Source organism: Callospermophilus lateralis, chromosome 9, assembly GCF_048772815.1.
Source record: "Callospermophilus lateralis isolate mCalLat2 chromosome 9, mCalLat2.hap1, whole genome shotgun sequence".
Taxonomy (NCBI): domain Eukaryota; kingdom Metazoa; phylum Chordata; class Mammalia; order Rodentia; family Sciuridae; genus Callospermophilus; species Callospermophilus lateralis.
This window is the reverse complement of record NC_135313.1, coordinates 97,089,981-97,111,911: the sequence shown is the minus strand read 5'-3', so window position 1 is coordinate 97,111,911 and position 21,931 is coordinate 97,089,981. Positions and strand designations below refer to the sequence as shown.

Here is a 21,931-nt window from a genome sequence, read left to right as displayed (position 1 = left end):
GTTTATATAAACCATGTTATTATTTTATCTCTGATAACATGTGCAAACTATAAATCATAAATTATGACTTTGTGTTTCATAGGATCAGTTGGAGTAAGAGAGAAGGTAATGTTTCCATTTTAGGTAAATCAAAAAATTCTTATAGAATGACAATGATAGAAATTTCTGAAAGCCAGTAACTTTGAAAGCTGGAGCAATTCCTCAGGTGTTCTTTGCCCTGTAGAGAAGTCAGTGGATAATTGCTTTTACTCACATCTGCACCATTGAAACTTGGAAGTCACCTCATTGTTTATTAAAAAAAAATCTTGGAGAGACAAAACAAGGAAGCGTTAGTTTAAGTTTTAAGGAAGACCTATAGACAAGGAGTTCTGTAACATCCTTCTGTAAAGGATGTTATGGATCACTCTTTATTTTTTATTATTATTTTTGTAAATTTTGTAGTTGTAGGTAGACAGCATGTCTTTATTTTGTTTCTTTTGATGTGGTGCTGAGGATGGAACCCAGTGCCTCACATGTGCAAGGCAGGCGCTCTGCCACTCAACTACAGCCCCAGCCCTGGATCATTCTCTTTAAACATGGGCAGGGGTAGGAGGTTTCCAGGCTGGAAAAACTGGAGAGTGGTGAGTGCTACAGTGTAATTGTGATGTGCATGCTCTAAAAACTAAGAAGTCAGCCCATATGCAGACAGCATAAGCAATGCTTTGTGCTCAGTTCATCCTCATTAGTATTTTTCGAATCAACTTTGTGGTATGATTCGATGCAGGCTGCAAAGCATACTAGTTTCAAAATGCCACTTGTAGTGAAATCCCAAAATATCTTCTTCTTATCATGAATACATCAAGACAAATTCTAAAATATACATAAGCTATCTTGAAGAAGAGCACAGTAAACAATCATCAAACATGATTACCTCATTAGGTTTCCAGTCAGTTAGCATTTCCTTTCCTCAGGGAGGAAGGGAGACAGGCTCTCTGGGTTGAGCAAACTTTGCTGAAGATAGTTAATAAGTTGAGGGGAAGTGTTTGACAAATTCTCAGAAAAATATCTAGAATACAATTTAAAGGTCCAGATACTAAACGTATCTGTTCAATAATAGATATCAAGTTCCCATACTTGTTACACCAAGACCCTTTGTCTGGAATAAGACTTCACCATTCACTGTGAGACCTGGGACAATTGCTCCGAGCCTGTTTCTTTCATCTGCAACACAGAGATGAATAATTTTCACATACCAAGGTTGTTGTCACGAGGTGATCATCACACACAGCTGCCCATTGAAATTGAGCAGCATGAAGTCTAGTACATAGCTGGTGTCCTAGGAGCATCAGCTTCGCAATCTACAGCCTAGTCCTGAACTGACAAATGATGGGTTCAAATCCCAACTCTGAGACTTACTGAGGGTTGCTTTCAGTATTGTTTACCGTTTTCTTTCTGTTGTCTTGTCTTTAAAAGGGGCAGAGTAACCCAGAAGATGTTCTCTAGTCACATGGCATGGAAGGCAAAATTCGGTACATGTTGAGAAATCCAGTCATGATAATATGCAGGCAGTCCTCAATTTCTCCAGTACTGCAGGGTTATGAAAGTGACCGCATGAGCTAAAACTGGGTGTTTGGCTTGTAGTCTTTTCCTCATATCTCTTAATAATTCATGCAAAATTTATGGTGGTTCTGTGACCTTTAAATTTCCTTTGTCAAAGCCTTAACATTATCTTATTATATAGGAAAATTAAAAATTAGTAAAAGAGAGTGCGCCAAAACAGTGTACTGGGTATACTGCAATATAAAGCTCTAGAAACATTGAGAAATTGTCTTTTTATTTCTGTCTAAAAGCTTATCAAGAATCTTTTGAACTGTGCTGGCCCTCTGACTGTTTGACTTAAATCTTTCTTAAACCTTGGTGAACTGTCATCCTCTTTTCTAAGTCAGGATCAGCTTCTAACATCTCATCCTTTGTGCTTTCAATCCCGTAAAATACCTAGGAGGGTCCTTTCATGTGAAGTTTTTGGCTAACATCGCTTCCTGTGGGAAGTGCTCTTTGTCATGACTGCTTTCCTCTTCCAAGTCACTAATTCCCTGTGGCCGTGTACCTGCGGACTCTCACTCAGGGTCAATATTGGCATTTCCCCGAGCAGCCATTTCCTCTCTAGCGCCATGTGCATTTGAAATTTTTTCACTTCCAGCGTTTTCAGGTTTCATTTCTTTGCCACGCTTTCACATTTGCTGACCAAGTTCCCTTTATTCCCTTCTCACTGTGTGAGTACTCATGTATTTGTGCATGTGGTATTGAGGATTGAACCCAGTGGTGCTTTATCACTCAGCGATACCCCATCCCTTCTTACTATTTACTGTGAGACAGAGTCTCATTAAGTGGCCCAGACTGGCCTCCAACTTTCAATCCTCCTGCCTCAGCCTCTGAAGTACCTGAGATTATAGTGTGCAGCACTACATCAAGCTTTAGTTCCCCGTTTTGAGTATCTATCTTTGTAAAATGGCACACCAGCGTGTTACTAGGAAAGAAAGAAGCAACATTAACTATACACGTTGCTTTTTGTGTGTGAACAGATATGCAGTGCCCAGTCACCCACAGACCTTGAAAGAAATTATGGTATAGAACTTTGATCCCAAAACTCATGATTATTTTATATTCATTTGTGAATAAAAAAGAACTTACAACAGAGTTTGCACATTAGCAGTTGCTCACAGTTAAGACACCATTGTAAATGAAACTTGAACTATTATTTTGGGAGGAATGGTGCTATTTAAATCATGGCAACTGAAATGCAGTCATAACGAAAGCAAGAAAAGTAGAGATTGTTTCATATTACCAAATTTATTGAATAGCAGTATTTAAATGAGAAAACTATTATTGTCGTATAGTTGCTTAAATATTAATATCTAGGCATGCTTTAAATATAGATGCAAAGAACCTCTTAATAGCATTCACACAATGTCCCGAAGTATACAATTTTTTTCTATTGCTGCTACTGGTAACTGCCACACACTTGGTAGATTAAAACTGCATACATTACTATCTTATAGTTCAGGAAGTCAAAAGTCTTCGCTGAATTTTTGAAACTAAAATTAGTGCATCATTAAGGCTGTGTTACTTCTGGAGGCTTCAGGAATACTCTAGTATCTTTTCATTTTCAACTTACAGTGGTCAGTGCATTCTTTGGCTCGTATTCTTTTCCTAGATCTCTGTAGTGGTGTACTTCTGCCTTTGATCTTTCTAGTCCCCTCTTACAGGACTCTTGTAATTACATTGAGTTTATCAGGATAATCCAGAATAATCTTTAAATCTTAATATCCTTCATTTATTCATCTCAGTCCAGTTCCTCTTGCCATTTATGGTACATAGTCACAGACATTGTGAACTTGGACAAGGGCATCTGTAGGGACTATTAAGAATAATATCAGGAATTGCTATGACTTGCACATGACAGGTGTCTCCCAGAGCTCCTATGTTGATGCAGGAACTTTTAGGGGAGAAATGATTAAATTAAGAGAGTTCTAATCTAATAAGTGGATTGATACATTTGGTGTGTTAATGATTTGAATGGACTAACTGGGTGGTAACTGTAGACAGATGAGTTATGGCTGGAAGAGATAGGTCATGGGAGGATGCCCTGGGGTTTGTATTTCATTTCTAGTGCCCAGCTCTCTCTTTGCTTTCTGGCCACCATGAGTCAATCAGTTTTCTTCTGATGGGCCTTCTGCCATGATGTTCTTCACCTCAGGCCCAGAGCAATGGACTTAGTTGGCTGACTAATGACTAAACCTCTGAAACAGTTATCTCAAAATAAACTTTTCCTCCATTAAGTTGTTCTGGTTGGGTATTTTGGTCACAATGACCAAAATAACTCAGATCTTATGTTTGTTTTTGTCTTAAAAATCCCCATGTTAGAGAAATTGTTTCCATTAGATATTGTATGTAATACAAAAACACCAATCACATACTAGATTACAGTCTGGACATACAGAGACTTACCCCTATCACACTTACCTCAGCAGGCCCTTGGAACAATGCATTGTTGTTGGTTTTCAGAAAAATCCTTCTCCAGGCAGTCAGACTGCTGTAAGCACATCCCTGCCATGGACAAGTGGCTACTCATACACAGAGTTCAGGTCTGGTCAGGTCAAGGATGTGCTCTCTCCAACCACAAACCCAAATCTTTGTCCCAAGACATTTGAACAGAGGTCATCTTTAAGTAGTTTTTTTTTTTTTTTTTGTAGCCTTGCTCTACTGCAATTTATCTGTACTGTACTAGGTGACTGATGGTATGATATTATAAAAACAGCTCTTCTGTAAAGTCAGATTCAGTCTTAAGCATAGGTTAATGAATTCAAAGGGATAGTATGACATGCAAGAAAAAATTAGTAATTAAAGTCTAGGAATTCTAGCTACTATGTAAATGGGCGTCTTGCTGAATCGTTATGAGTTTTGTTTCATGATCTGCATGGTGGATATAATACCGCACTATTTTGTCCTTTCCAAGTCTTAAAAGCAAATTTGTGTCATTTTTCTGTATGATGTTTTATCACATAATTCGATAAAATTTTGGTCACTAATATTCCTATGGAGCAGAGCTACAAAGGTTACCCTGTGTGACCCATTATGTTATGTGATTGTATGTGATGTATGATAAAAGTTAGAACTGGAATACAGGACTTGGCATAAACAAAAGTCGCTCTCCATGTAGGCATTATATTTAGGGCAATTTTTTTTTCTGTGGCTACTAGATTCTACTCAGCCCCCAAAGAATAGCTCTACTTTTCCTTATTAACAACAGCCAAATTAAGGTCATTCAGTATAGACACCAGAATTCTTATTTAGGTCAGTTTATGACTCATCAAAAATAATTGACTTTTAAATTAAAGTTATATATATATATCTATATAAATATATATATATATATATATATATATATATATAGATAGATAGATAGATATAAACATAGATGATCAAATTATATGAGTATACATGTAGCATCAGAATCTTATAGAAGTCAGAATATAACCCACTAAAAAACTGCCTTTTAAACTAAATATAACTATAATTAAATTTTGTTTTGGTTCCAGAGATTGGCTTGCATGTATATAACTGAACTGTATTGGTTGCCTATGCAGCACTAATTTGGAATCCCCTCTCGCTCCCTAACAGAATTCCAGTTTTGTGTAACTATTCTTCTTCTACAAGTTTATATGCTCTTGAGATAGTCATCTCTACCTGTGATAATTAAGGATTCCTTCTAGTTGTATGATCTGTTGTATGTATTTGTTGCAGGTATCACTGGGGGAAGCAAATTTTGAGATCTTCCCAAGAAACCAGTTGGTCAAAAGTATCTTCATTTTCCCAGTAGATGTTATTTGCCTTTTTCATCCAGTTGTCTTATACATATAGTTAGGTTTATTCAGAGGTTGTCCTGTTTCATGGTGTCATTACTAAGTGAAATCATGAAGAGTGTGTTGTGGACTCTGTTTTAAAGCTTTCTCAGTTTTGATTTCTAATAAAAATGGACATCTGTAGATTAAAAAATGCACACAGATGTCTAAGACCTTTTTAGGATTCTCTTTTTTTAAAAAATATGTATTTTTTTTTTTAGTTGTAGGTGAACACAATGCCTTTATTTTATTTTTATGTGGTGCTGACGTTTGAACTCAGTGCCTCACGTGTGCCAGGCAAGCACTCTACCACTGGGCCCCAGCCCCAGACCATCTTTAGGATTTTCAAAAGTTGAAAAGGGATCTTGAGATTCTTGGTCTAAGCAAATGTCCATGTCTTATGCTAGTGACCTGGATTAGGCATAAATATGACCCACATCCAGATAATTAGAAGAAGCCTGTGAGGTGGCTGAGTCTATGAGGTCCTGGGGCAGGATTTTCCTTTTAAAAGATGAGACAGACGCTTGTTCTTTTTCTGTATTGTCCTTCTTGCACCTAGACATCATGTCTGGAGCTACATAGCTTTCTCTGGAACCATAGCTTTCTTTCCATGCTTCTAGACAACTTCCTATGTGAGAAAATTAGCCCTTTATTGTCTAGATTCCTTACAGTTGGGTTTTCTGTCACCTGCCGTAAAAAGCATCCTAACAAAATTTGCATTGCATAAACCCTGTAAATAAAAACAACATCAAATCACCAAAGTTTCCTGCTATAACTTTTACTTCTCCTGATGTTTTAACTCTATCACTTGTAATTCCCCATCGGAATATTATATTCCGATAGATTATTTTGTGCTCTGCCAAAGATTCTCTGTTGGGACATAATGTCCCCTAGTTTTGCTCCTTTCTCTTAGCAAAGTAAACAACATTGTTGTAAACCAAAACATGAGAGTCCTTCAGTTCTAGCCCCACATGAAATAAATAATGAACAAACTAGGAAGAATTATTTTTGTTTCTTTGAATCCCAAAGGAATGAATTTCTACATTAACTTGCAAATCCAAGTCTTAAAGGCAGAAAAGTTGTTTTTATATGTAAAATAAGGAAAATAGACCTTGGGAATATGATGTCTAGAATTCCAAAATTTGAATAGGTGGTTAAGGTCTTACTGATTAGCAGTCACTGTCCTGTAACCACAGAGGGGAACTCATATGATGTATGGTACCAGGCAACCTAATTAAAAAGTGAAAAATGTCTTCAGCCAGTGAAATTTTAGGTTGAAGAAATTAATTCTCAAGTGATAGAATTTTTATTTACTACATTGATTTTTTATTGGCTTCTTATATTGTTTCTGTTTATCCATCCATCTATTCACCTACCTGTATTTCTGTGTATTTACTTAAAGAAAAGTTGGAGTTGAGTGTGGTGACACCCACCTATAATCCCGGCAACTTGGAAAACAGAGGCAGGAGGATCTGAAGTTCCAGGCCAGCCTGGGAAACTTGGAGAGACCCTCTCTCAAAATAAAAAGGGCTGGATATGTGGCTCAGGGTGTTCAACACTTTCCCTGCATGCCTTATACCCTGTGTTTGATTTTCTAGTACCAAAAAAAGAAAAATGGCAGTTGTATAAAACCTTCTTCCTATCAGACCCCATGCAATGTAGACCCAGTCAAACATTCAAAAATATTTAGCAAAGTTTATGTGCAAGGTTATGAATTTGTTAAGAAATTGGCAGTTACCTGGGAAGTAAAGCATATTTTCTTCATGAAACTTATGGTTTTCAGAGGTTCATAAAAGATAAACCAATAAGCAAACACACCTGTGCACCTACACACCCACACATATGTGTATGTGAAATTACAGTTACATAATTTATAGAAAAAAAATTGAAAGGACATGAACTGGGTTCAGTGTTGAGAAACAGAGAAGGGAACTTTGTGGATTAGTCTCTGTGTCCTCTATTCTGTACCATTGGTCCACCCGCCTGTTTTGGTAGCAGTACCATGCTGTTTTTGTTTTTGTTAACAGGGGATGTGCTCTTTAGGTACCCATGAAAGTCCTCTCCAAAGAAGAATTTTTATCCTGATATCTGAAGGAAAAGAACCCCAGGGAGGTCTTCCCAGCATGTGAAGAGTCAGTGCATAGGCCCTTATGTGTAAAGTGTGTAAAGTCATTACAAACAGTATTGACACCATGCCATGTAGCAGCCAAACTCACCCACACACACAGATTTCATACAGACAGTACATTTAGCTTTAGGACACAAAAGTCTGAGAATAATGGAGAGGCATATTTCTTGTGCACTCCTGATATAATTATAAGAGTTCTGAATGAAGTTTTTATCAGAACTTGGGCTGCCTCTGCAGAGTTCTGGATAACATGTCATTTATGTGAATGTAAAAATAAAGCCAAGGTATAAATTGCTAGAATGAAAAAGTCTGAGATCTACCTATTAATATATCCCTGATTAAACTGCATTACAATTGATAATAGGAAATGTTTTTTCATTCATTAATTCCATTTACTAATTCTGTTAGCCAGCTTCTCATTGATGTGTCCAAAAGACCTGACAACAACTCATAAAATGAAAAGTGTATTTTGGCTCACAGTTTCATAGGTTTCAGTCCATGGTCAGCCAACTCCATCACTCTGGGCTTGAAATGAGGCAGAGGATTGTGGTTGAGGAAAGCTGCTTAGCTCATTGAAGTCAAGAAGCAGAGAAACAGTGTACGAAGCCAAAGGATATAACCCCCCAAATGTTTCCCCAGTGACCTAACTTCCTTCAGTGATGTCCAGCTTCCTACAGTTACCAACCACTTATTCCAATCCAGTTATCAATCCATCAAATGATTTAACCCCATTCATTAGATGAGAGTTCTCATCATCTAATCATGTTACTTCAGAATATGCCTACATAACAGGAGTTTTCTGGGGACATTTCATATTCAATATATAACACTAAGGTTAACTAAATTTATTCTAACTTATTCTGCATATTGGGCACTTTATTTTAGTTGAAGGAGATAAAGATTTGAAAAAGAGGGGCTTCTTGAAAGCAAGAAGAGGACAGACATTATCGTGAAGTAAAATCATGCAATAGCAGTAGGAAAAATGCCTTGGGAATATGAAAGTCATTTACGCTATACAGCTTCTACCAATCTCTCCAAAATCATCATCCCTTACCTTATTTAACACAAAATTAACTTGATTCTTCTTTGTCTTACATGTGATGTACTTTGTCCCTTTGTGCCTTGTGCTGGTTTTGTAACTTTACTCTATTCATCATTCTAGCATTTATTTAAGCACATTTATCCCAAGCAATCTTTCCTAAATCAGTGTTTCTCAAAGAGTGGGCCATGAACCATCTATATCATAACTTCATAAGAAAGTTATGATATATATTTTAGTACACTTCTCTGGAAGTTCTTTTGCATTCTTAATGTTGTTTTCTCTATATTGTTCCAGAGTTCTCCTCTACAACCCCACAGCCACAGTGATTTCTCTCTATTAAAAGATTTATCACCTGATATCTTTGCTGGTCTGTTAAATTCATCCTCCATAATGATTGAAATTCACCAAGATGAGAGAAAAGTTCATCGATTAGCTATTACAAATCCACCACTATGAATATAGAACTGTATTTGCCATAGGTAGTCAATAAATAGATATATGTTTTGCAGAAGAGGAAAGATATTAAGCATGGCATAATAGAACAACAACAACAAAATAATAATAATAATGTTAGAAGCCAACAGACCTAGGTTCCAGGCTTAGATTGGCCAAAGACTGGTTAATTTGATTTAGAAAAATAATTTTAACTTATGTTTTTTCCCTCTAATTTGATAGTGTGTATACTTATCTTAATCTTTCTCATTTTATAAGGATGTAGTTTACGTGGGATTCTGTGCAGATGATCATAATGACAAAATATGAAAGCAAAAAACAAATCCCAAGTTTGCATACAAACTTGTGTCTGTGTGTTTAATCCAGTTTGATGATCTCCTTTTACAATTAAAAATTTACCCGAGAAACATGTTCATAGACTCTGCAAACTTCTGGTTGTGAAGTTTTCAGACTGTTTGCCCCCCGCCCCTGAAACCCAAAGAACTCTTTTTTTTTTTTTTCAAAGTTTTTCCCTTTTATTTTTTTTTAAGTGAGAGAGAGAGAGAGAGAAAGAGAGAGAGAGAGAGAGAGAGAGAGAGAGAGAGAGAGAGAGAATTTTAATATTTATTTTTTAGTTTTTGGCGGACACAACATCTTTGTTTGTATGTGGTGCTGAGGATCGAACCCGGGCCGCACACATGCCAGGCAGCATGATACCGCTTGAACCACATCCCCAGCCCCCCAAAGAACTCTTGAGACAGAAATTCTTCATTTGTGTATGCTGCTCTTACCTTCCACTGACTTCAGTTCCCCTTATTTATATTTTATCTTGGTACAACATTTTACTCTTATAAGTCTAGGTCACTTGGGTCTGCATGGCTTGTTTTGTGACACTTCAAGATTTGAATTCATAAATGACTTTTAACATACAGCAAATGCCATGTTACATTCCAGAACAATGTCTGTTTTTAGCAAAGTGCTGATCTCTCCTACTCTATTTTTTTTTTGTATTAAAAAAAAAAACACTGCATAAAATTAGCCTGGATTTGCTCTATCTGACTCCTCTTGTCAAACAATTGCAATTGTGTGAAGCATTTCTGGGGCTGAAATTGGTTCTGTGCTACTTTCCTTGGCATCTCAAATCCACTAGATTTAATAGTGAAGTACAGCTTTACTCTGAAGAAATAAGACTGTTTGCAAATTAATGTAAAAAGTCAGGTTTTAAAATGCCTGAAGAAGTTAGTCTATATTAAATTAGCCAGCTGAGTCATTAAAACTTTGAACATTATGTCTATTCAACTCTGAGTCCATGTGAAGTGAAAATTTAGTAGAAAGATTGCACAGCAAGCAAATCAACATTTACATCTTCTTTCTCAAGCATGGTATTATTTGGGCATATTGAGGGGTCTTGAATTCAGGTAAAGAGGTTTGGAACTGATGAACAGTAGGAGGAATAAAAGACATTGGTACTTCTGAAACTACTACTAATGATAATATGCACTTGTTATGAAAAGATGTTGGTAAATCATGAAAATTTCAGTTAGACCAGGTAGATATGATCAAGATATCTGCTGTATATCATGGTGACTGCAATTAATAAGAGTATGTTTTATGTTTGAAAATTGCCAAAAGAGTGAATATTTAGTGTTCTCACCCTAAAAATAAATTGATAAGTAATACACTAAATATTTTGTTTAGCCATCCCACAATGCATACCTATATCAAAACAGCATATTGTACCAAAACATAAACAAATAAACAACAACAACATCAAAACACCAAAAATGAATCATGGGTACTGAGCTAAGAATTATGCTATATCATTATGTTTATTTCTACCATGATGCATATGGCAGATCCAGTGATCACTATTTTATCACGGGCAAAACTGGAGCTCAGAAATGGAGAAACAGAAGTTACTTGTGCAATGAACACTGAAACTTCAAGTTCCTCCTATCAAAACAAAGAGGCAGTGCTGTATTAGCTATAAAAACAGGTTGCTGCTAGCTGAAGTGTGCTTGCTTGCCTAACTCTGGTTGATGGCACACCCTCTTACAGAAGTAACTGATGTCTAACTTCCCCCATACCTTGTCAGCACTCCATGCTGCTTCTACATCAATATTTGAGAGAGGGGTGCTGGGATATAAAGTGAATCAGAAACTGTATTTTGATTGGATTTAAACTGTGTTGAGAGGGACAAATTAAGTATTTCAAATAAGACCAATGGAAATATTGCAGATTTTTCCTTCTAAGACACCCGTGGCTTCTCAGAATGGTAGCATATGTAATGAATACTTTGCAATTCTCCTTTTTTTGGATGAGAATTTTATACATGAACAGAAAATCTAAGGAAGAATGGGAAAGGGAACCTGAGTATTTTTTAGTAGCAGTACTTTTGCATTCTCATCCCATATGCTTCTGGGAAACCACTTTTACTCTTGCATTCTTCTGGGATATTCATTTGTTAGCTGAGCACACAAAATAGTTTCATCACTTGGCTCCTTATGAGTCTAAGGCAATTGTAATCCAAAAACTGAATTAAATAAATTGGTAAATACATTATGTCTTTCATGTAATACAGAGTTCAGTAAATTGCATGAGACATTCAACAAAAACACTTCATGTTTTTCTTAGTTTTTGCAACCTATGTTTTTGAAAATAATTTATGTAAAATTATTTTACTCAGTGTATAAAATGTTTTGAAGTTTATTTATTTAGTTGAGAGCTATCATATCTTAGAGTATCTTAGATAAAGAGTATAGCATTTAAAGTCATAACAACTTGGGTCTAAACCTCAATTCTCACTCCACTGTATCTTTTACGTTATCTGGTTCTCAATCCTTTCCTCTGTAAATTTTCTAGAATCATAACAAATACATGGAAGAAAGTTTGAAGAAAATCTAAAAATATTTGAGTAGTAATTAAACATTGTTGTATAGTAGTTGTTCAATGATTGGTGAATGAGAGTTTGTGCTTTTTTTTTCTGCAGCTTCTTATTCATTTATTTTTATTCCCTACTACTTAGTAGCTAATACTATCATAAAATGCAAAAATCATTTGAAACAGTTCTATGGTTTTTGCCTTTCTGTTTTTACTAAAAATCTGAAAAATTACTTTCTGAGATCTCATACTGAGATTATTTTCTCATACCAGGAATTCCAGAAATATCTCAAGGTCTCTCTTCTTATTCTACATCTAGAATAAACATATTTCACTAGAGATAAGACTTTATTCAACACAATTTTCCTGTAAGTAGAGAATGCCACTCACTGGCATTTTGTCCATTTTTTATCTCTGTACCTATTCTTGCACCTGAGACTGGTATTTACGACAGCCACTATAGTGATGTCCTCCAATGACCTTGGCACCAATGTCAGCAGCATTCCAAGTGAGTGTTGAGAATGAGATCTGGCACTTTTGACTAAGACCCTCAAGGCATAGCTTCAATAGCATGTCACTTTCCACTGCTTTTATATCCTACAGTGCAAAAACTTCATGACAACTTATGCTTCCCTTCTGTTTTGCTTCTTCATCTAGATACTACTGATTTCTAATTTTACCCTTCACTAACAACTAATCAGAAATTCACATACATTATCTATTACAGCTGGGTACACTGAGTTCTGATGACACTGGTTAATAGCCTCCAGCTTATTGCAGTTTTTTGATCTAGAAAACTGTTGCATAACAAGGTGCGAAAAATCTCATATGGGACATAGTCTTTTAAAATCTATGCTAACAAATAAACATATATGGTAATTTACTAATTAAAATTGTGTGCCATGGATGGAGGTTGTTCATTTGGATATTTGGCAGTTATCTGTTTCCTCCCACACCTTACTGGTCTCTTACACTTAAGAAGAGTAGTATTACAATGGTATTGGATCTTAATTTCCATCACCAGGACAGCTCTTACAGCATATCTGACATGAAGTCTTAGAATAATGAGCCACAAAGATTCCATGTCCTAATCCCTAAAACTTCTGAATATGTTAGACTAAGCGACAAAGAGGAATTAAGTTTGGGGATAGAATTAATGTTTCTAATGGGTTGCATTTAGAATGGAAATATCATCTTTGTTTATCAGCACAAATGCAATGTAATAACGTGAATCCTTAAAGGTGAAAGAGAGAGGCCAAATAATGGAATCATAGGTGTGTGTGACTATGAAAAAAGGAACATAGAAATGCAACATTGATTTCATTGAAGATAGATGAAGGAGACTAAGCTATGGAAAACGATTGGATTCTAGAAGCTAAAAAATGGAAAAGAAAATGTGTTAGCTTTTGATTGACTAAACTTCCTGACAAGAACAACATAGAAGAGGAAAAGTTTATTTTGATCTCACAGTTTCAGAGGTCTCAGTTTATGGTTGGCCAGCTCCATTGCTCTGCTCTGAAATGAGGAAGAACATCATGGTGCAAGGGCATGGTGGAGGAAAGCTGCTCAGCTTATGGCAGTGAGGAAGCAAAGAAAGGAGCCAGGAACAGATGTAGTCCAAAGCCACATTCCCAGTAACCTAATTCTTCAACCATATCCTACCTTCCTACAGTTACCATCAAGTGGTCTATTCAAGTTATTAATTCACCAAATGGATTAATCCACTGATGAGGTTACACCTCTAATAATACAATCTTTTTCATCTCTGAACATTGCTGCATTGCCACAAAGATTCCATGTCTTAATCCCTAGATTGATGAGCTTTGCAGGGGACATCCCAGATTTATAACAGAAACGTATCATACTGAGACTCCAGAAGAAATCAGTCTTGCTGACACTGTGGGGCCAGTGAGTGCTATATCAGACTTCTAACCTACAAAAATGAAAGATAATCAATTTGTGTTTTAAGCTATTTGATATAAGTTGTTTAAGTTTGTGATAATTTGTTATAGCAGCCACATAAATTTAATATGCAATTACTCTCTTCTCATGTAAGAAAAGAGAGATGATAAATTGATGAAGGTTACATGGGTATTGAAGAGGGAGGTAAATTGAGGGCATAAATTAGAAAAGGCATTATCAAGGGATGTTAATTTATTATTTCCAAATATAATCTCATCACATCTTTTCCTTAATACTGCCAACATAATGCATACTTACAGATCCATGAAGGCACCCTTTGACCACTTATGAATCAAAATAAAATTGTAATGTACAGTGTTAGTGAAGAAAGTAGCTGCCCCCTTCCAGAAAATAAAAAAGATTATCATGATAAAATAACCATTTGAGCTACCTAATTATGTTAAAACTCTCATATCTTAAGAAAATGGTTTATTATGCATTGAAGGTTTAGGTAACTGCATCACAGCAATTTATCCAAATGACCCCTTTTAAGAGAAAGAAATGTGATGCTGGGTAATATTGCTACAAATCTTGAAGAAAATGAGACATTTGATCTTATTGTGAATCCCAAATGATTGCATCTTCATCTTTAATATAAAGACTCAAAACTACTTTAGGAACTTGAATGCTATCAAAATAACAAAGCAATCTCTCATCAGTCAGTACCATGGGCAGAACCAAGCAGGTAGACATTTTCTCTAGAGGTTAATCTACACAGATATCTTAAAATAGTAAATACAATAAATATATGGAAAGACCATTTTGATTTCTAATCTCACTGTCTACATCTTATCATTTTTTTTCTTGTTTCATTTTCATTGAGATTTTTTAATGAGAATTGTAGTATGGATGTCCTAATTACCTGCATCCACAGATAATGGTAATAGAGATGCTGATAAAAATTCTATTAAATACCAAGAGTATAGGACACATTTGTTGTCCTTCTACAGATAATAAAATACATGAACACAAATTTTGTTTTGAAACGTTTCTATCTAAAAGCAGAGATGGACTAAGCAGTTATCTACAAAATCTGGTTGATATATTGATCAGTGTGGGGTGGGTAAAGTTGAAAAGAGGATATAAAGACAGGGGAAGTTTTTTCCTTACTTAAAGAATAATAAGATCATTTCAGTTATTTTATACAATAGTCAAAAAACATAGAGCATATTTTTAAGATATATATATATTTTTTCTGGTGGTCTTTTACATTGCAGATAATCTTGGATTGGATCCTGAAATTGCTAAAGTGAATGCCCTGGGTTTTGTTGGATGCCTTTCTTCAGTCCAGTACAATCATATAGCACCACTGAAGGCAGCCCTGCGTCATGCCACTATTGCACCTGTGACCATCCAGGGGACCTTGACGGAATCTAGCTGTGGCTCCATGGTGGATTCAGAAGTGAATGCAGTGACCACTGTGCATTCTTCATCAGGTAGATTCCTAAGAATGCCTAATGAAGTCCCCTTACTAAGACTACCTTATCTGTCTTCTAGAAGCTTCCAGTTTAAAGAGCCAGCTAATAGTACTCAATTCTTTACCTTGAATTGGGTGATTTCATATATATTTAATATGAAACTATTTCATGTGATGAACAATTAGAACTAAACACACAATTTCATATATATATATAATCATATATGTGTATATGTGTACATAGTTCCTGTTGTTTAAGTGGCTGCTGTTTTGAGGATCAAAGTATTTAAGTGTAAGGGAGGTACAGTCTGGTTGCTGAACTTATATGTAAGTAGATGTGTGAATTTCTAGTGCATTTTAATAAATCATAGAAAACTCTGGGAAAGCCATCATACAGATACAGGAGTCTAGCATTAAAAAATAGGGAGTTCTTATTAAACATTATGTGTGTGTGTTTTAATATTTATACAGACAGATATGGAAACATAGAGGTATATAGGTATGTATTTAAATGAAGTCATTCATTTTTGAGAGGGGGACTTACAACTCATAGTTGGCTTCAAAATTGTAAAAGACAGTAGAGACAAACCATTAACACAATATTCACCTATGAATATATAGATTAATACCCTGAAGGATTATTTTCCTGGAGGTACACATCCAAACATGGAATAATCCTGTTATTTTAAAAGTTTTGTAATCACATTACTAAACCCATCATCTTATCATCTCAGAAGTGTTTTATTTGTGGCTCCAATAAATATATCGGAGAGTTAGAATTAATAAACTGAATTAATATATGTTATATGTTAATATATCAACAACAAAATATGTAATGTATTGTAAAATATGGGTTAAAACCAAGTCTGCATTGATTTATACAATTACAAAGTAGTGCATAGACTAAATTAAAGAGGAACCAATGCAAGTTGGAGTAAGAATAAACCATGCTCTGAACCCTGGTGGATAGCTAAGTAAGTGGGGGGAATTCCAGGAAGGAATATTGGCATAGGAATACATAATAACACCAGATTTAGAGGACACAGAAAATATAATGACTAAATGGTTTTGTTTTTCTCCCTTTCTTCACTTCTTCATTCCTTCATTCCTTCCTTCCTCCTTCTCCCTCCATTCTCCCCTTCCTCCCCATTTGCCCTTGAGCACCTTCTACATAACCCTTCCTTTTTCTCACTTCTTCTCATCTCCTCTACTGATTTCTCATTTCCACCTTTCCTTGTCTGTTTGCTTTCTGTGTGTGTCACATATAAACACCACTATCACTGTCCCTCCTGTTGTCATCAATCTCATGTATGCGTACATGCATGTAAACGAACTATCTGAACATCCAGAGATGATTAATAGCATTATCAAGTTCCACAACCAAAGTTCTTTTCAATAGAACTACTCTATAAGTACTGCCAACCCAGAATGCCTACCCCATACCAGTTCCTTGAATGCCCTTCCCATTTTCCTTCAGTCTCTCTTTCCTAGTAATTTTTTCTGAGCTTCAGTTTCATGAGTCTTAGGAAAAGTTCCCCAGAATGTACCACAAGGAGCCTAATACTGTTTACCCAGTTCCACAAGAAATACTTCCCCAACATCTTTTATGTATTTCCACACATGGCAGTGTAGAACTGCTGATACATGTGTAAGACTTGGTCTTTTCCATCAGAGCTTGGTGCTGCGGGGGCAGTGAGACTAGGATGTACATGCTCACCTATGTGTGTATGAAAATAATCACCACATTATAATAAGAAGCAAGATTTATTAAACAGTTGCATTGTGTCAGGCACTACTTTAAAAACATACATTAACTCATGTAATTCCCATAAAATCTTATGAAGTAGAGTCTATTATTTTTCCCATCTAACAGATGAAAAAATATAAATGACACATAGCTCTAGTGATGTCATGAAATAATGCATTATTAATTGTCAAACAAGTTATTAATTATGAGCAAAGGGTGGTTTGTTTCTTTCAACACTTTACTGGTCTTAGGTTTTTCCTGGCAGTGGTAAGGTATAATAGAAAGAGTCTGACTGTGGCCCTGTATACTTGGGGTTTGAATTCTCCACTCTGCAACAAATGAGTACAAGGCATTAAGCAAATTCTTACTGACTCCATTCTTATTTCTTCATACCAAAAAATAAAATAATGAAACTAAATTAATACAAATTTTGTCAATTCCTGAGAATTCAATGATGAAATGATAACAAGAGTGGCTATTTATTAAATGTGTATTATCCACCAGGTTTTGAATATTTGTATGCATTATATATATGCACATAGTATCCCTGCCCACTTTTAATATGTATGCAACTTGTCATTTCAAAAGAGATCACATTTTACATCACAAGCAAGGATTTAGAGCCACGTCTGTGTACTTTTAAACTTGCTGTTTTTCTTTTCTTTTAGTATAATATACATATTATTCACTTGTACCATGTATGTATCTCTGTGAGGGCTGCTCCTAGGAGTATTCATTCTTTTCTCTGCCAATGGGCTCAGAACCCTCTTGCAACTGAAGAAAACCCTCATGCAGAGAGGGATGTGTGCTTACAGTAAGAAGCCTACTCGTACACAAGAACTATCGAGCAAAGCAGAAAAGAACCTCAAGGGATGAGTGAGGACATATGGGCAAGAAACCAGTATTCTCTGGTTCAACTCTTTATCCTGAAATTTACATATAAGCTAAGAGGGTCTAGGAACAGTGGGTTATAAGCAGCGTATTTAAAATGCTTCTTTTTGTTTTCACTGGAATTCCTTCCAAAATGCTAACTCACAATTATTTGAGTTCACTTGGTATAATCTTTAGGTATTTTACATCCTATTTTCTGATGGTTCCAGTGAAGAGTCAAGTTTCAGGTCTTTTTCTCCTTAGATCCCTTTGGGAAGACAGATGAGCGAGAACCACTTACCAATGCAGTTCGGAGTGATTCAGCGGTCATTGGAGGTAAGCCATTCTTTGTTGTTGAGAGTAGAAAAGATAAAAATAATCCCCTACTTTGGAGGAAGTTATCTGAAGCCATCCTTAACTACAGCCATCCAAAACACAGAATCCCACATTATCTGCAAGACCATGAGCCTTTTTAATGAATAGTCCTGTGGGCTGCATGATCAAAGACACCCTTTCCTCAAATTCCAGCAGCTCTGTGAATTCCTTCTGCCTCTGATTCATTAGCAGCTGAGCACTGAGTCAACAGCTGGAGCATTTACTTACAGACAGGCAGCCTGCATCCTGTTCATCTCATCCAGTTGTCACTTTTCCTAAAGCACAAACAAAGCGGACCCATAAAACTACATATGGGGAAGAAGCCACGTTGGGGCAGACAGATGGGTGAAGCTGTAGTCCTGTTGGGGGCTTTCTCCACCAAGTGATTTGGGTTAGATCTAATGAGCAGGGCGAAGCCCACAGGACTGTAGCTTCAAATCCAGCAGCACATATGGTTACAGATGCAGATCTTGTCTGCTATGTTGTAAACTCAGCTCCTGACTCTCTCCCTTACTTTTCCATTTTCTAACTGCATGTTGGCCTCACCCTCCTTTTATTCTGCCTCAGCTTGGCTTGCTGCCTGCAGTAGCTTGATTTTTCCATCTGGGTCTTGCAACACAGAATGACTTCCAAACCTTGTTTAATGTAAGATGCCTGAGAGAGAATAAATGAATTTTCATCTGAGAACTATCATCATAGCAGGTGCCCCCATCCCTGCTTGCTGGCAGCCTATATAAACCGATCAGTATCTGGTACGATAGCGTTCTCCTTTTAAAACTTTGCAGTATCTATTCATTTAATTGATATTTAATGAGTCCCAGTAGCAGGGCAGGTCCTGTGCTAAGCATAGGGATATGGGATGAAAGATAGGGACACTGCCCTCAGAAATTACAGCTCGACTGGGATAAGCAAACTGTAGAAGAAGGAGCGATGACTGTTCTGAGGGAGGAGTGCAAATGACAAGGGGAGCCAGTGGTACATCATCATAATGCAATCACAAGGAAGGTGATCCATGACCATTGTTTATGGAAGTTCACAAAACATCTGACCTGAATTTCTGCTTAAGGAAAGAACGTTGAACTTAATTTCTGTTTGCATCAAAAATGTCAGAAAGTATCCTGTGCCTGCTTCTCTTCCTGTAAGCTTTCATTTGACAAGTGAGGAAGAGACTTGTGACTGCTGACTTTTCTCTACTCATTTGCATGCTTCTATGAGTCTCTGTAGGAGTAGGAAAGTTATCTCAACCCTATAGGAAAATTCCCAGAGGCCTACATACTTTCCAAATATGAATCTACCAGGCACTGGAGGAGTAGAAAACCATTCCCTCTTTCATGTCTTGAAGCTGTAGCACACTTACTGGGTCACTCACTGCTACCCAGTTTATCCCTATATTTATTGATTAGGAGGTTTTACTCTGCCTTCTTCCAAAATAGTTGCATAATGTTACCTAATGATTAGAGAATATATAAAAATGCAAGCAATCTTAACTTGGTCCCAGCTCTCAAAAAAAAAAAAATGGTGAAGGCATGCCAAGAGCATATTTAATCCTCCAGTATACTTGCTTGCGTAAGTTGTAACACAAAGTCTCCAACAACAAATTTCTTTTTTTTTAAGAGAGAGAGAGAGAGAGAGAGAGAGAATTTTTAATATTTATTTTTTAGTTTTCGGCAGACACAACATCTTTATTTGTATGTGGTGCTGAGGATCGAACCCAGAGCCACATGCATGCCAGGCGAGCATGCTACCGCTTGAGCCACATCCCCAGCCCCCAGCAACAAATTTCTAATGTAAACATTTTTTTTTCTCAACATTTATGCTACTTAGAAAAAATTTAACCAGAATATAAAATTATTAATAATGGAATATCTTTGATTATCAATAGTATTTTGAGTGGTTTCAATGCTATAAAACCTGTATTTGTGTAGAGACATATTCTCCCACCCACATTTCACCAGTTTTACTTGGACTGTCTTTTAAGTCCCAGAAAATTTTCTAGCAAAGGTAGGTACAAGATATTAAGGTCAATGAGGACAACTTGCAAAATAGATCCAGAACTACTATATACAATCAAAGTAAAGGTGGAATTAACAGAACTGGGCTGAAGTTTACCATCTCAGTTAACTATAAAGTTTCCAAGAACAGCGATGTTCCTTGTCTGAGTTAGCAGAGTGTCCATCAGTGTAGAAATGCCTTAAGTCATTAGTAAGTATTTATTATTAATGAAATTTTTAGCAAACAAACATAACATAAAACAAAAATATATCCACATGTGTCAGGATGTAAGATATTTAAGCATTGTTTTCTAGGCTGTTCAAGTAATTCTAGAAGCCTTAGGTATGGGTGACAATGAAATATGCTAATTACAAATGATTCGGACACATTATTTAAGCAGATCTTGAAAAAATATATGAAGAAATCCTTTGCTATTCTCATTCTATCTTTATAAGGTAGCATTCTTAGGCCATGAAATAAAACTTTCTGTGACTTAAACTGACCTTCTCCCTCCCTAGTGTGGAAGAAGGAGGTTTTATAGTAATTGAAGACTAAAGTCATGTAGCAGGTCTTTATTTCTGGGCTTTTAGTAGAGTTTGGTTTGTGTATTTGTTTTGTGTTGTTTTCTCTGAAGTGCATCCCTGTCTACGTTGAATCGTCTCTGGGCCAGATGATCTGTGGTAATTTTCTTCTCTTTTCCATCTTCATTTCCCCACAGGAGTAATAGCAGTGGTGATATTCATCACCTTCTGCATCATCGGCATCATGACCCGCCTCCTTTACCAGCATAAGCAGTCACATCGCACTAACCAGATGAAGGAGAAGGAATATCCAGAGAATTTGGACAGTTCCTTCAGAAATGATATTGACTTGCAAAACACAGTCAGCGAGTGTAAACGGGAATATTTCATCTGAAAAAACTACAGGGTCACCTGACACTCATTTCTGTGGTTACGTGTTAATTTTTTCTCCTTCTCTTCTCTCTTTTGTCTTTTAATTTTGGTCCTGATCTCTTAAATGTTTGCCATTCCTTTTTTGGAACATAACCTTCATCTACCACAACATCAATCCCCTTGACCCAGCTCAGGAGACCAGGCAGCTACAGCTACTGCCTTCCTGTCTGACACCTGTATCGTGGTGAAAATGACCACTCAAGACACTGACTTTACTGTTCTAGACAAAGAAGAGACACGTGTGCACACACACACACAATCAGCTTTGTGTTCCACTTTCTAAAATGCACTTTTTAGTTTTGCAGACTCGTATTCTGGCAGGCTTACCTTGAACTTGAGCTCTGTGACTTAGGCATCTAATGGTCATCCTTGACATCCTCTCCCATTCCCAGTTCATCTCTACCAGGGAAGCCAGGGCAGAGAGATCCTTCAGGACTGGTTTGCATCCATGGCATTTTACAAGGAACAAGAACAACTTGCGTTAATTTAATTTCCCTAGGCCCCTTGCCCTAACTCATCACCCTTTTTTGCTATGACTACTATCCCCTGAGTATGTTCAAATAGAATTGCTGATAGTAGTGAGCAATTACTTTGCTCCTTTCTTATCACTGTCTCCTGGGGCCAAAACTTTAGAAACAGCACACAATAGCATAAACCTAGAGGAAGCATGGAAATAGTCGCTTGAAATTAGGAGGTAAAAAGAAAGTTGCTAGGAAGTAGATGTTCCATAACTTCAAAAAATGCCTCCTTCA

The 21,931-nt window shown here is 36.5% G+C and overlaps 1 protein-coding gene across 3 annotated transcripts in view; it reads left to right on the top strand.

Annotated features, from left to right (window-relative positions):
• Cntnap5 (contactin associated protein family member 5) overlaps positions 1-21,141 on the top strand; it is a 791,405-nt gene extending 770,264 nt beyond the window's left edge. For all 3 annotated transcript variants that reach the window (XM_076865870.2, XM_076865869.2, XM_076865868.2), the window contains exons 22-24: positions 15,043-15,261; positions 18,124-18,195; positions 20,945-21,141. In XM_076865870.2, coding sequence (XP_076721985.1) covers positions 15,043-15,261; positions 18,124-18,195; positions 20,945-21,141 — 488 coding nt within the window. The remainder of the gene's footprint in view (positions 1-15,042; positions 15,262-18,123; positions 18,196-20,944) is intronic.
• Positions 21,142-21,931: the final 790 nt, after the last annotated feature.